The sequence below is a fragment of the Sebastes fasciatus genome, chromosome 4, assembly GCF_043250625.1.
Source record: "Sebastes fasciatus isolate fSebFas1 chromosome 4, fSebFas1.pri, whole genome shotgun sequence".
NCBI classification, from domain to species: Eukaryota; Metazoa; Chordata; class Actinopteri; order Perciformes; family Sebastidae; genus Sebastes; species Sebastes fasciatus.
Window position 1 is genome coordinate 34,147,971 of NC_133798.1, and position 15,645 is coordinate 34,163,615.

Sequence of the window (15,645 nt, forward strand, 5' to 3'; positions counted from 1 at the left end):
CTTTTATCCAAATTCTTCCCAATTTCCCACAAAGGGAAGCAGTGATTGCAATATAAACCTCTTAATCGTTATTTCTTGGAGCTCCATATTACGCAGCAGAACTATTTCATCATGGTGAAGGAATTCTGCAGTAATTCACGGCTAATCCGACCTGTGTTTATTTAACAATAGCACAAAGCCCGGTTTGGCTTCAGGCCCTCAGCAAACAGAGACTTCAGATAGAGAGAGAGAGGCAAAAAAGACAAATGTGAACAGCAACAATATCATTATTTATCTGTCTCTGGCTCTCTCTCTCTCTCTCTTGTTGTAATAGGTAACCAAAGCTTTCAGGGATTCACTGAAGAGTCTCAGGGTCTTTGCCCTCATCCAACATCCGTTGGAAAAGCAGCCAAAACCTCAGGTGGCAAAGAAATTCAGAGAAACTCTGACACACGCCGTACGCTAGATATGCACGCACAGCTCAGTCGTACATGTCTGGCACTGTTCGCCCCATTGTGTCTTATGTAAATGTGGGCTGAATAATGCATGGCTCGGCTCCATACGAGAGCTTGTGACTTGTGTAACAGTCTGCAGGCCTGACGGAGCTTCACCCTTCTCTGCTCCTAAATTTAAAAAAACTATATTTATCACCTGAGGGAGACGGGTGGGTTTCAGAGTCCAAGCTTTATACTCCAAATAACAATCAGAGAAAGAAAAACACTACTGCACTAGTGAAGAGTTCTTCTCATCCCAACTTGTCATATACTGACGCTTTGTCAGACCCTTGGCGTCACTTTTCCGTCGCAGTAAACACTTGCCTAGTGTTGTGAATTAAACAAAAACACTTGCTTTGGATTAGGCAACAAAACCACTTAGTTAGGTTTAGGAAAAAACAACATGGTTGGGCTTAAAACTACTGCGTTTGTACGGTGCAAATGTGACTTGACGTTGTGAACGAAGGACACAAACGAACAGCTGATTATAACGTGACGCACGAGACACAAGCAGCAGTCTCCTGGATGAAAGTCCTGTGTTTGTTGGACCCATCCACCTCCTCTCCCACCCACCCGGTGTGTCTCTTTGGCTCTTTAAACTACGTCGCACTTTCCCTATACGTTTACTGTTGCCACGGATGGGTTTACAGCCGAACTTGACAGCCGTGACCAAGCGTTGGTATTTGACGTATTAATGAGAACAAGCTGTACTTTTGTTCGGTGTAGGTTTATTGAGGTGATTAGCTCAACCTCTTCAACCACTTCAATTACTTTCAGCACCTGAAAATGTGGTTAATTGTTGCTGGAACTATTTTAAAGGGGACGTATCATGCTCATTTTCAGGTTCATGTTTGTATTTTGGGTTTCTACTAGAACATGTTTACCTGCTTTAATGTTCAAACAACACATTATTTTCCTCATACTGTCTGTCTGAATATACCTGTATTTACCCTCCTGTCTGAAACACTCCGTTTTAGCACATTTCAACGGAATGGCAACGGAATTACATTTCTAGGAAACAGCTTGGGTCCATGTTTACATCCTGTTAGTTGATGTAATTCACATACACTGCAACAGGAAATAAACTGGGACACATTTAGTATGTTTACGTTTAAAACTGTGAAATGGTCTAAATATTGTAGATTTGTGACATCACAAAGGGACAGAAATCCTAACGGCTTGTTTCAAACGCAGTTTCTGAATACGGACTGTGTGTATTTCTCCATGGATTGAGTGTTTTGATACTTTCACAGTATTTATATATCACTTAAACCTGCTTTATAATATAAAAGACATGAAAATATCACTTTTTACAATATGGGACCTTTAACTTAATTACATGAAATACATGATAAATACTAAATATAAAGGTGAAAATCAGCATATTAATCTTGTGATATACACATGAAAAGAAATGAGAGTACATGTTGAAACCTCAAAGTTCAAGGTCTGCAATTTTGTTATCAAGCGACCAAATGTATGTATTTAGATCAGGTCAGGTGATGACACCTCAGCAAGTTCCATTCACTGAAGAAGGCCAGGGGATATGGTCAAAAGCTCCAGAAAAAGCTTGAAGGTGAGACTATTTCTGTCACAAATATCAGTGTTTCACTGTCAAAGTAATACACATGGAGTTTTCTGTATCCAGCTAAGTCAAGTCAATCGGAAAATGCTTGTTATGTTATTGTCTCTTAACTTTAATTTATACGTCTATTTCTATAGTGAGAGAGATCATCAAGTTGAGCCTCTACAGAAGACTCAAAATCTACAAAACATGTAAGGTATTTTCTGTATTACTCTGTCTCCCTCTGGTGGACACATGATGTCAATTCATCCTCCAGCTGGCTGAGAAACAAAAGTATACAGGACTGATGTTTTTTGTTGCATCAGATTTCAGTTCAGCTGTTCACTACTGGACAACAGCATCAACAAACCAAGACGTAAATAAAATATTTCTTGTCATGGGAAGTGCTGCGTACCAACTGAGTTTTGGAAGCTCATGAAAAGTGCAACATGACCGAGATTTACTGCGCTGGACAGCACAAAAAGTCCATATGATCAAGTGTTTAAAGTCAGTTTTACTTATTGAATTATCCTGATGTCGAAATGCAAACTCTTCCAATGTTGTTGAACCGTCCCAGTAAATCACCTCTGGTCCCTGCGTCACAGGGAAAACACATTCAGATTATCATGTTTCAGGGTTGTCGGAGGAAATCAGAACAACAGGATTATACTATTGTGGATTGTGAATAAATAAAACAAGGAAGAGAAAAAAATGTAAAGTGAAATACATAAATCATTATGGGAAGACAAAACACACAATAAACATATTTGTCTGATCCATATTTACAGACAGTTATGTTGCGATTAGTTGAGATATTAGCTGTAACCTTATCAACACAAATAACACAGTTCTTGATGCTAATTCATGGATCACGTTGTAAACAGTTTATCTGAGAACTACCTTCTAACAAAGTACATCAATGTCTGGACAGAAAAGAGAGAAAGTGTTCTCTACCAGGTCAGTGAATTACTGAGAGCTTCTGTGTTATTGAGCACCGCTAATCAAATGCCACTGAGTTCCTTTGTACTGCGTTGAGCCACAGTCGATATCATCCAGCCTTGGCAAAGAACAACTTAACTGGATGCACCAGATTGAACTCTGGGTGAGCATGAGGGTGAACTTTTTTTCTTTGCAACTGACCTGGAGCACATTGTTTCAGAAAAGAGCTTTTAACAAGGTGCAGCAACAATTGTGTCTCCAAATTGACTGAATTACGATGTGGGTTAAAGGTCACCCACTGAGTCTGAATGGTGAACGTGAGGAACATTATGCAACATAATGAGTGAAGACTGAGGACTGAACTGTTGTCTGCTGGACTTTGAGCTTTAATCATTTGCTGGTTCTCTCCACTCCCAGTCTGATGGATATAGCATGAGGCTGTTTGGTGAATAACATGAGGGCAGACCATGTTAGCATGGACAGCGGTGGAAGAAGTACTCAGATCTTTTACTGAAGTAAAAGAACCAATACCATCAGTGGCAGGTAGTTACAACAAGCATATATATTTAACCAACAATGTGTTGGATTTTACAGAGTTACTCGTGGCCCTTTAAGATAGGACGCTGTGCTCGCTGTTGGGTTCAGCGCACATTGAATAGTTGAACTTTAGGCACATACAGTGCTCGACGAGCGGCGTGCTGCTACCACGCTTCGCTTGACGCAGCGAAAAGCCGTCGTGGCGCAAGCTATTGGAAACAATGGTTTTCAGATCGCAGGGGTGCTGTCGGCGCTTTAGGTTATTGTATAGGGAATAGCTCTCCCCCCCACCCCACGGGCCCCAGTGCAACCGCACGGCCTGCACTGTCGATATTTACGCCCCTGAATACCATGATGTATAAGTACCCCATTACAAGCAAAAAGTCAGTCATTTAAAATCATACTTTAGTAAAAGTACAGAAGTATTATAATTAAAATGTAATGTTCTTTGAATTATACATTATTATATTTTACATGATTAGACTCTTAATTCTAAATAATTGCCCCTCCATAGGGTCACTAGATAATTCTGAGGGGTCGTGAGATTAATAATGAAAGAGGAAAGATGAAACACTGCACACATTTCTATAAATATTTTTATAGAATTTTTTTCTAATCTTTGATTTTTTAGTGAAATATTGGATCATTTGATCTCGCTGGGTTTCAAACATTTATTTAAATGAAACCATCTGAAAAGTTAAGAGACCAACAACTCATAGATATCTAAGACATAATAATGGGGTCCAACTAGACCAGCCATCGGTTTAATCTTTTATATATTGCATTTTATAAATTGATCATATATTGTTTTTTAATATAAAATCTTAATTTGAAAAGTTACTAGTAACTTCAGCTGTCAAATAAATATAGCGAGGTAAAAAGTACTATATTTCCCTCTGAGATGTGGAGGAGTAAAGTAGCATAAAATGTACAGTACTTGAGTAAAAGTATTAAGTTACAGCCCCACTGACAATAGAAAGTGCTACCAGTCTGAGGGTTTAACAGCATCCTAGAGAAACTTTGTTTATTAACACAGACCGATGGGAATATAGCAGTGATGTCACATGGAAAACTAATTTCATTTTGATGATTACACATTCCTCTCTGGGCTGAGAAACCTCGTCAGGATCATTTGTCTAATGAAACACTTTAACATCCCACCAGATAAACTCCTGAATGCATCTTAGTTTCTGAAAAGCAACAAGGATTTTTTTTTTTTTTAAAGAGCAGCAGGTTTAATGCCTCGTCCTCCCAGATCACCCCAGGAAGTTCAGAAACTTAAACGTATAAAGCATTGTGATCATAAGCTCAGTTCCTCAATAAGAAGACCACTGCTGATGCTCCATCAGCCGGATCAGAGACATGAATCCCCCTAAAGCAGCTTAGCGGATGATTGGATTACAGTGTAATTGTTGTTCTGCTTCAATACGAAGATGATTTCCCTGTTTACCTTATTTTTGACCTTATCTAAATGTTGTTTTCCCCCTTTTCAGTACTGTAATCGTTGCATACACAGAGGAAGCCAGATGCTTTGAAGCTGATTGTATATTATCGTTATATCACCTCATTTCTCTGAATGCATCTACGTCACCAGGAGATCTGTGAGTGTTGAAGCCGTTGTGCAAGTTGTAAAATATTTTTTTATTTAAATGTTTATATGACAATATCTTATTTATTTTGTTATTTTGCACCCTGTTTCCTCTTTTTAAATAAATATCTGTCTACTCTGTTGTCTCTAACAGACACAGGTAAATAATCAAGAGGATGAAAAGCTTTCACTGGAGCTGCTTCTGTTGTTTTTCTTACTCTAAAAGGGCTGAATTGAAGGTACAAATGACCAGTAAATAACTGAAAACCTTGATGTTGTCAATTTTACCACATGAGGGCAGCAGAGTTACAGCTCAGTGGCTAGACTGGTTTTTGTTTTTTTACTTGTCTGAGAGACTTGTATGACACATTATGTCCTAATATGGTCCTCTGGGTGTGGAAGGAAGCTCCAAATACTTCCCACACTCTGTTACAGTAAATGAGGTTATTCTGATGCCATGGTAACGAGGAGCTGCATTTTTCTCAAAGACCAAAACAAGCCTCCTGTTTTCATTTTCACAGCCACAACAAATGTAGTAAACCTATTTATATATTTATGAATCATCTGTTTTATCACTGTTGAGTTACAGATGAACATTTCAACTAAGCATGAAACTGTTTCTGGTTTTGATACCACTTTAATCAGTGGTGGAAAGTTACTATGTACAATTTTGAGGTATTTATACTTTACTTTTGTATTTCCATTTTATGCTTTATACTTCTACTCCTCTACAATTCAGAGGCAAATGTTGTACTTTTTATTCCACTACATTTATGTGATATCTATTAGTTACTTTGCATGTTCATATTAATGACAAAATATAATCAACAAACAGATTATGTCATATTATAGGTTAAGATAAGTTACTTTATTGATCCGCGAGGGTAGATTCACAAACTACCCAGAAGTATATAAAGTGATTAAAATGAGCTCCACCTTTCAGCTGTACCATTAGTAATGTACACATTATCAATAATAGCAATCAAATATTATAATATGATAATATATAATATAATATCCAAATCCGAATTTCACCTAGGGCTTCAAAAGGCCTATTAAATTCATAGAGAACAGTTGTTCTAATGATCCCTGGGGTAGCCGACAGACATTTGTGTAATAAAATCCCACAGACTCACGCAGTCGCGCATGTGGAACAAATAGATAAAACAGAACTGTTGAAATGGGCCAATCTGCATAATGAGTACTTTCACTTTTGGTACTTTCAGTATATTTTAATGCTAAAACATTTGTACTTGTAAGTAAGAGTTTGAGAACTTTTACTTGTTAGAGAGTATTTTTATACTGTGGTGTTGCTACTTTTACTTAAGTAAAAATATTACTTTCTTCCACCACTAATGTAATCAGATATTTAGGACATGTTAAGACAGTTATTATTATTATTATTATTATTATAATTTTAACATATTAACTGTTTATATTTTAGACAGTGACACCTTTTACTTGAATATTAATTAAAATACAATAATTCGGACTCTAATACGATCACCTGTTTTTTTAATGGAAAAAGTTGACAATGATTATTGTTGATTATTATTTTGACTTACTTACTTATTTACTAACAATTTAGCAAGCTATCAAGTGGGTAACATAATGCAGTAAATGCAAAAGCATAATAACAAGAAAAAGATGAGACCGTTGGGAATATCTGCATTTTCCTCAGACCCATTATAAAATTACGAAGAAAAAATATATACGTCTAAAATTACAATATATTAACTTATTATGCAACGAAAAATTAACTTCCATGGCCTCCGCCATTTCTGACAACGTCAACAAACATGTCATGAGTCATGAACTCTTGAGCTTTCAGAAACTTTCCACTTAGGACGTTATGAATACCACAAGAGGGGGGCGTTCATTTGGACACTTGACCCCATTTGAAGGCACCATATGGTCTGTTATTTCTATGTTTAACAGACCGTTGCTATGGGCCCAGTTCTGATGTCAGACTCTGGTGGACCATTTCTGTGTCAAATTATTGATTTCTTAAGTAAGTAGCCGTGTAATAAGCTATTGTTTCGTGGCCTTTTTCTTGCTGTTCCCCCTGAGTAAACATTGTTGTGTGTGTTTTGTCACGTAGTCGACCAGACAGGAGAGGTTTGTCTCCCCCCCACTGGCTCAAATGAAACACTACAACTGTTGAAACTCACCCACTGAGCAGTGTACGTCAGTGCTCTGTGTTTAGCCTGTGTGGGTGTTGGTCAGGCATGCTAATCCTCATGAGCATATGCTGCAATAAATAACTGTTTACCACATTATGTGTTCGTCACACACTATTCATACTGTCTGCTGCATAATTACTGGTATGAGCTGCACATATGGGGACATTAAGGGTGTTGAGAATGATAGTTTTTTGATTGTTGTTTTCATTCATTCTCTTAAAGTGAATCATTGTGTATTTTGCTGAGGGTTTCTGGAGCCCCTTGAATGCACCACAAGGGACCTTAAAGTCCATTTTGTTAATCCCTGAGCCAGACCAGATGAATCTAAGTGAAAGCATTAATCCCCTGTGGATCCTAAAGGTTAAATGTGCACACAGTAAGTCATAAAGAGAATATATAAATGAACAGAGCAGAAGTATCATGTGGTTATTCCTGGTATTTTGTACATAAAGCGTTCTGTTTAAACAGGGAGATTAGCTTTGTTGTCTTTTGCATTTCATGCAGTCTGTCTGCGTGAGCTGGTGTCAGACACAATAGCTGCTGGTAGATTGCATCATCAGCTAATTGTGACCCAGGAGATACCCTTCACTGGCAGGCGAGCGAGAGGGGCAACCACATGTGTGTGTGTGTGTGTGTGTGTGAGTGAAAACCCACTGCCTCTGCTGATGCTGCTGCTGATTCTGCCGCTGCTGCAATCACCTGCAATCCTTTCAACGCCTCGCCACTCCTGCCGGTTGCCTGGAGACGGGGTCGCCTAGGCCACGGAGCTAACGATGCTGGGAGAGGATGAGGAGGAGGAAGAGATGGAGACAAAGATACAAAGAGAGGAGTGGGTTCTACAAAAAAAAAGGAGAAAGGACGGGTTAATGGAGGAGATGGTGGCGTATTCATCCATTTCTGATGGACGTTTGTGTCTTGTTGTAGGACGCTGAACCCTCAGACAAACTAAATGCAACCACCCATCACCCTGTCCTCTCACACACACCGAAGAAAACAAATATTAGAGTTTGTTTTTCACGTCTCAGCTCTCAGCTAATGTCAACAGGTCAGCTTTTAAAAGCCCCAGCAACAAAGGCATCTAGATATGTACACTCTCGACAAAAATGGTTCTTCAGGCTTGCATCACAGAAACCCTGTGTTATGATGGCTGTAAAGAACTAAAGATGCTTTAAAAAAAAGCTCTGAAAACATCAGTAATAGAAGAACTTTGTCAGGTAAACTCAAAGTCCACTTATTAGTTTATAGTCCTGGAAAAATCTAGTGAAATAAGCCCAAAATCGCAAATCACACATTTACCTCAAAGGGTTTTACAACCTGTACGACACCCTGTATTCAAGAACCTTGGTTCAAATGAGGGGAAAACACACAATAATACACGCAATAATAACGCAAATTTGTTTTAACACCACTAATTTCTTTAATGCATTAATGCAACGTGCGATTTTTAGGATGTAGCGAGCTCAGTTTTAAAGCTAGAGTGAAGATACTGATATCATATGAAACTAGAAAATCAAAGTACATGTCACGAAGGGGACTAAATAACGCTACAAACTTGCGCTGAGATATGATTTGAGCATATTTTTTTATGCTAAATAAAGCAAGCATATTTGCCCACTCCCACGTTGATAAGAGTATTAAATATTTAACGAATCTCCCTTTAAAGTGCATTTTGAGCAGGTAAAAAATTTGTGATTAATTTGCGATTAGTCGCGATTAACTATTTTAATCAATTGACAGCTGTTTCTTTTAAATACATAACATTTCATTTAATCGCTCTGGCTTCATTCTTATATTCTGGACTGGACTTTGGGCTTATTGGTTGGTTGAATGTTTGGTTAAATATCATTGGATGTTGTAGCTATCGTCAGTTTAATTTAATAGGATTCAGACTTTTAATTTATTGAAAACAGTTCCTTTAAAATGGTCTCCTTGAGCAGAGATCTTCTATTGAAAGGTTTTCTGAAGAGACATGCTCCAGTGGTTCCAAATAGACCCTCCCTGATGCTGTGAAATGTCTAAAATGCAATATTAAAGCATAACCAAACTGAGCTCTTTTCACACATTTTTTAAAAAGGGGTCTTTGAGGTTTTTTTTTGTTCCATTTTGAACCACTAAACTCACCAAAGAACCTTCATTTTTTCTGTGTGAGAAGAGCAGCAGGAGCTCAATTACATCCACAACATGTGGGAGGGAGGGCAGGGGGGAACACCATCAACAAAAGACCCCCGCTGGGTTGACACAGCAACAGTGTCAGCAATTGCTCACCTTTGCACCATTCTCTGTGTGTGTGTGTGTGTGTGTGTGTGTGGGAGGGGTCGGGTGGGGAGAGTGTGTCGGAGAACTGCTAATTGATTTCATCTCTCTGGAAAGTCATTTCATCATACTTGGTGTTTTTAACCCTTGTCTTACGACAGCCTTACAGCAGTTAGTCTGCACGGAGACTCACGGCCCTCTGGGAAATTATAAGCTCCTGTGTGTGTGTGTGTGTGTGTGTGTGTGTGTGTGTGTGTGTGTAGAAGAGAGAGAAACAGAGAGAGAGACACTAGGTACATGAGAAGGAAGTGATCAAGGAGCCCTAAAGATGAGACAAGGATGGGTTAAAGCAAAAACCAATGTGTATTTTTTAATAATTTCTACATACTACAGACATTTAACTGGATCTTAAATATTTGAGACACATTAAGAAGGAGCAGACATTACCAGACTGCATACAAACTGTAAAACACAGTACACACTGATTTGTCTTTTGCAGCTCTAGACGTTTAGGTTGTAACTGGGTTAACCGTAGTCTCACCATAGGTGGATGTCACACACAGGTATCACTGGAAACCCAGACAGACTGAACTCACAGGGTGTGTCCCAACTGGGTGAGAGCTCAAACTGGTTTGTTTCACCACAGTGAGGCTAAAGGTGCTGCTTTGTAATGCACTAGACATGTTATCAACTCCCCTGACTTTGGTTTTAAGATCTGCTTCTCTGCGGTTTTGGCAGCTGAAATCAGACTGCGGTTGTTCTTGTGACTGCAGTATTTTAAGTGATTTTCTAAACATTTGAATTGATTTTATCTCACCTTTCCAGCCTTTTGTAAAGACATTTCCCAAAGAGTGTGTCCTTACAAAAGGCTGTCACAGCTGATACGTGCACTATAGCACAAACAACCCACTGAGAAATGTGACCTAGTGTGTGTTGTTAACACATTGCTGGGACCTTGTGTACCGTCTCCACTTTACTGTTGCTCAAGGCAGGAAATGTCAGATGGACGAGTATTTCCAAGAACAGATAAGAGCATTACTAGGAAACAGGAAGGTATTTTTTGTTAAATAAAACCGTGTGACATCTTGAGCCACGTTGTAAAACATGCAGCTACGAAACAGAGAACAATTATATAGTGTAACAAATTTTATTGATTTGGCAAAGCACCTAATGACAAATTTGCTACCAACAATTTTTTGACATATTTCCGGCTACATGACGTTACCATGAGAAGCTGAGTGAGTCACAAAGGACAAAGTGTTTGAATCTTTCCAGTCAATATAATAATAAAGATATTCATCTCCACGCTGCTAATATGTGCCATCAAACAAGACAAAACGTAAAAATCAAGAACTCAAATATTTGAACAATAAAGACAAAAACCGCACCAGAACTTCATATCTACACAACATGCTTAAACAAAACACTTTTCAAAACACTTTGTACTGTAAAAGCTCTGCTTTCTTACGATATCATCATAATCTACTTTTAACTTCTACATTCACGACTGTGGTTTTCTTCACACAAATAGTTAAAACCAACGGTAAAAAATAAACAACAAGCTCCATAGGGCATAAATAAGTTACATTACTAGGTCAGTGTATAAGGCATACAAAAACAACATCCCACACGTTAATGCTGAGGTTAATATGAGAAAGTGTCAGTCAGTGCAAGAGTCACAAAATGTATAAAACCTTTTGAGGTACAAGGTTGTTCAACTTGACACCGAACATTGAAGTTGGCCTAACATCAAATTTTCTAATTGGCCTAAATCAAAAATCACTGTTGCATTGCAACCAATCACGAGTCCTCATCCAAAAAGGAAATAAAACATTCAGTGTCCAGGACTTTTTTTTTCTTTATTTCAAGGCACCGTCCAGAGACGCCCGGATCCTCTCTCTGTGGGGCTGAGTGAAGCAGTAGCCGATGGCCTGCTCCGTTTCCCGGACCCGCTTCCGGAAGCGGTCCCGGTCTCGTACCATTTCTTCCCAGTGTCCTTTACGAGACGCCTGGCGGGCAAACGGCCAGGTCCGCATGACGTGGACTTGGACCAGAGGAGAAAATCGCACCTGAAATACAGGAAGAAAAGAAAACAACAATTAAACACATTTTGTTAAAACGATACAGATGTGTGTGCTTTTTGGGGGGTTTTAATCTGCTACTGATGTGAGTAAAGAGGGATCTAAAATTCAAATAAAATCCACTAAACAGCTGGTTATTACCACTCGCGGCTAAGTTTTAGTGGCTGTGAAAATACCCCACAATGCACAACAAAGACCACGTACTTTCCAGACAGGTGTGCACTCAGAATAAGGCTCTGAGGCAGAAAAACAAGTCTGATGCAACATTGTGTGTTAAAATAACTTTGCAATACTGCTGCAACTTTACATGCACATTTTCATAATGTGGAAGTCTAACTCTCTGCTGACTCGCCGGTGTCACATGACATTGCTTAGTCATGACGACCAGCGGCGTTGCTAACCAACAACAAACAACAGCTCAGTTTAACACTGTGCGGTACAGTATGTTTCAGCTCTGTGGCAGGAATAAACCCTTAGAATTAACCCTTAGAATTAACCCTTATCTTATCACAAGAGGCTGCAACAGTCAGCAGACGACACTCCTTTGATATTAAGCTATCACATGTTCTTCGGTATCTACTTGGGCCAAAGAAACTGACGGGGGAAAGTGTCATCACTTGACATCACTGTCTATATCACGTCCTATTTAAGCTGTTTAGTCTACCAGAGAATAAAGTGGAATAGTTAGGTTTAACCTTTTGTCTTGATGTATACAATTCTCATTTCAATGCTCTGTAGTATTTACAGAGTACTAGAGACTATTTTTACTTCAAATCCCACAGGGGTTTCATTTAATGCTTCATGTAATCCTGTAAATTATTATTAAATAATTACCTTTTTCTGGGAGGTGGTGGCCTTGCTTTCCTTCTTCTCCTCTGGCAGTGGCTGAGGTGTTTGTCCAGGTCTTTTCCAGGGCACCAGTGTTTTGTCTGGATGGGAGTGATGCTTTAACTGCCTCTCTGGCAGCGAGGGCTTGGTGACTCTGGATTTTTGGCGTCTTTTTGCCTCTTTTTCACATTTATTTTCCTTTTTGGGTGGGTTTTGTGTGTGGTGGACATTAATGGGATCTTCAGACTGCAGTGTTGTTGTCGGGGAGCTCTGGAGGCAGGCCTGGAAGTTTAGAGGGTGGTACGGGTCGTCCTTTTGGCAGAGAGCTTTCCACAGCTGCTCTTCTTCGTCATCCTCAGATGAAGGAGGAAAGCTGCTCTCCTTCTCCTCCGTGTCGGTGTCTGACTTGGAGGGAGGTGCAGGGAGTGAGGCCTGTTGTTTAGAAACTGTGGTGGTTTGAGGTGATGTGCTGCTGAATGTGCGTGCAGTGAAGCACATGGGATTGTAAGGGTCTTCGGGACTGCTGAAGAACTCCAAGAGCCTCTCGCTCTCCTCGTCGATGTCGGGGCTCGAACCCTCCGAACTTGCCCAGCTGCTCCAACTACTTTCGCTGTCAGAACGACTGACCCAGACGTTCAGGCCCAGAGGCCCCAACATCTCCTCGCTGGACTTGCTCACTGACATGACGTCAGCATCACTGTCCATCGCTTTGCCTTTACTTCTCCCCATATTTGTGTTTGTTGAAATGCACGCAGAGAAAAAGAAGGGGTTGTAAGGATCACTAGATTTTGACAGAGACTCCCAAAGCGCTTTACTTTCCTCACTGTCAAACTCGACTACGTTCTGGTCGTCTTCGCTACTCCAGTGGATACTTCTCTCCTCTTCTGAAACTTCCTGTTTGAAGACCTTCTCACTACTTTTATGGCAGCCGTCGTTTGAGCTGTCGCTGCTCGATACAAAGATGTTCCAGTCGCCGGGGAAGCCCATTTTCCAGGTGGATTGGTGTCCCAGAAAGATGCCGTCTTCTGTGCCAGACACGAAATCGTCCACCAGTCCGCAGCACAGGTCGTCGGCGCGCAGAGTGGACAGCAGGGCCTCGGCGGTGGATTTCCCGGCGAAGGAGTCGCCCACGTCGGCACAGAAGTTAGAGAGGGGGTTCGAACCTCCAACCATCACTCCGTTGTCTCCGTCAAACAACGAGGAGAACAGGAAGGATTCAGTGGGGTTTGCTGCCGTGGTCATGTGCTGGATGTGTTGACCCGTCTCGTCTGTGATTCTCACGTGAACCTCAAATCTGAACATCTGGAAAACTGGAAAATAAGGAGAAAAATGTTAGAGTGGATTGTAATTCAAAAGAGAATGATATAAAATTACATTCTGTTTAATTGTGATCTCCTTTAGGTCATCATGACATGAAAATCTACTATTCAAAAAATAATTGTCCTTGATTAAAGACCATAATAACAACCATCAAAGGGCTGTGTGACATGGTAAAAAATATAATTAACAGAAGTTTACTTTGACATGTACATCCAATATAAATTCATCTGTGTCTTTGTAATTTCTTTTCCCCATGTATCTGTTTTTATGTTTTTTTCCCACTCACAATGTTGTTTGAAGAAGTCTTTATAGATTTTTAAATCAATATCTTCCTCACAAACACTAACCATACACTTCCATGCAACACACACACACTTGTCTTTTTTGATATATTTACTGTATTGTTATTGTTATTGTTATTATATATATATCTTGTTCCAATTGTTTTCTTATCACTATTATGTAGTCATATTATTCTTTATATGAATCTTGTCTCTAGGTGGAGGCTTCAGATAAGACCAGTCTTGTCTTTTTTGCCTTTTCCTGCACTGTATATTATTCGTTTATTTTTTTGTTATGTTGTAGTCTTAAATTGTGCAAAACAAATAAACAAATATAATCAGAAGTACATCTGGTAATACAATTTTGTCACAGATGTCATTTTCAAAAGATAATCCATGCAAATTGTGACATAATACTTACTTTGACCTGTTAATTCTGATAACAAAACACTGCCCATTTTATAACATAACAATCCTTCAAAATAAAACTCACAACGGGACTTAGGACAGAGGAAGTACAATAGCTGAATTAGGACGTAAACAAGACCAAACTAGTTAATGTCTCTAAAAATAGATAACTAAACACAACATACACCTAATTAGACTTTTCATAAGGGTTATTATGATAGAGTTGTATTGTTAATTGACGTTATGTCGTCAACGAAACTAATAACAAAGGAGAGTATCGACTCAACGGCTGCCGGACTTTTGAATTAACATACAATAGCAACGGTCGGTCAACGGCTGCCGGACTTTTGAATTAATATACAATAGCAACGGTCGGTCAACGGTTACTCAACAAAGTAATGGAGAGCCGTTACCGGCCGTTACACGCAAATAAACAAAGAACCAGACCAACACCAACAAAGTCAGAAGTTTATTCTTACCGGAGATGAAGGTGTAGTATATGACCTGCACCAGCAGTCTGAGCTGTTCCCACAGTACGGTGAGCATCTGTTTAGTCCAAGGCAGAAGCGCCATCCCTCCGCTACCGAACCTCTCCATCGCAGTCCGCTCAGCAGAACCCTTCTCAGAACCAACAACCGTCGCCATTTTTTGTGTTACTTCTTTTTCTTGGATTATAGTGGGAATGTTGACCTCACGTATTCTGATATTCCTCGTCGAAAACCAACGGATTTCGCGTATTTGTCGGTGGCAGATATGCGTCGATGTGCTGTCGCGTCATTTTCCGGCAAGTAGGTGCCATTTTATTGGATCTCCTTCGTCAAATAGTCTCATATATTTTCTCCATGTTTCTCAGTGGTGTGTTGTGTCGTTGTTGTAGTAGTAGAAGTGAATGACTCCAGATTGCAACACCATTCGTATTTAAAGAAAACGAGCGTGACGTCAAGCGAAGCCGTGATTGGATGTCGTGGCTGTCACTCACGAAACGCCACGCCCCTCACGTAATAAACCCCTCCCACGCGATACGTAACGTAATGACGCATGGAAACTACCAGTAATTTCCCTCACCTCCAGGAAAACCCTTTATATATAAATTAGATTATCACCTTCATTTAAAGATCTGAAAGCGAAATTAGGGAGATTAAGAAACGATAGGAAGTTTTCAAAGACAAAGGTAAAGCGAAATTTACCTC

General features: G+C 39.7%; 1 protein-coding gene and 1 long non-coding RNA gene across 3 annotated transcripts; both read right to left on the minus strand.

Moving 5' to 3' along the window:
• Positions 1-2,437: 2,437 nt before the first annotated feature.
• On the minus strand, positions 2,438-8,319 carry LOC141767121 (uncharacterized). 2 transcript variants are annotated; one of them, XR_012593780.1, is made up of 2 exons: positions 7,939-8,319; positions 2,438-2,631 (listed from the first exon to the last, which is right to left on the minus strand). It is a non-coding gene; the product is annotated as an uncharacterized LOC141767121 (long non-coding RNA). The 2 variants fall into 2 exon arrangements; XR_012593781.1 differs by lacking the exon at positions 7,939-8,319 and adding an exon at positions 2,938-3,032.
• A 2,351-nt stretch (positions 8,320-10,670) lies between these two features.
• LOC141766712 (uncharacterized) lies at positions 10,671-15,396 on the minus strand. The gene is made up of 3 exons (XM_074633804.1): positions 14,935-15,396; positions 12,453-13,756; positions 10,671-11,606 (listed from the first exon to the last, which is right to left on the minus strand). Exons 1-3 carry the CDS (start codon positions 15,098-15,100, stop codon positions 11,397-11,399), a joined length of 1,680 nt encoding a protein of 559 aa, XP_074489905.1. The 5' UTR covers positions 15,101-15,396; the 3' UTR covers positions 10,671-11,396.
• Between the last annotated feature and the right edge of the window lie 249 nt (positions 15,397-15,645).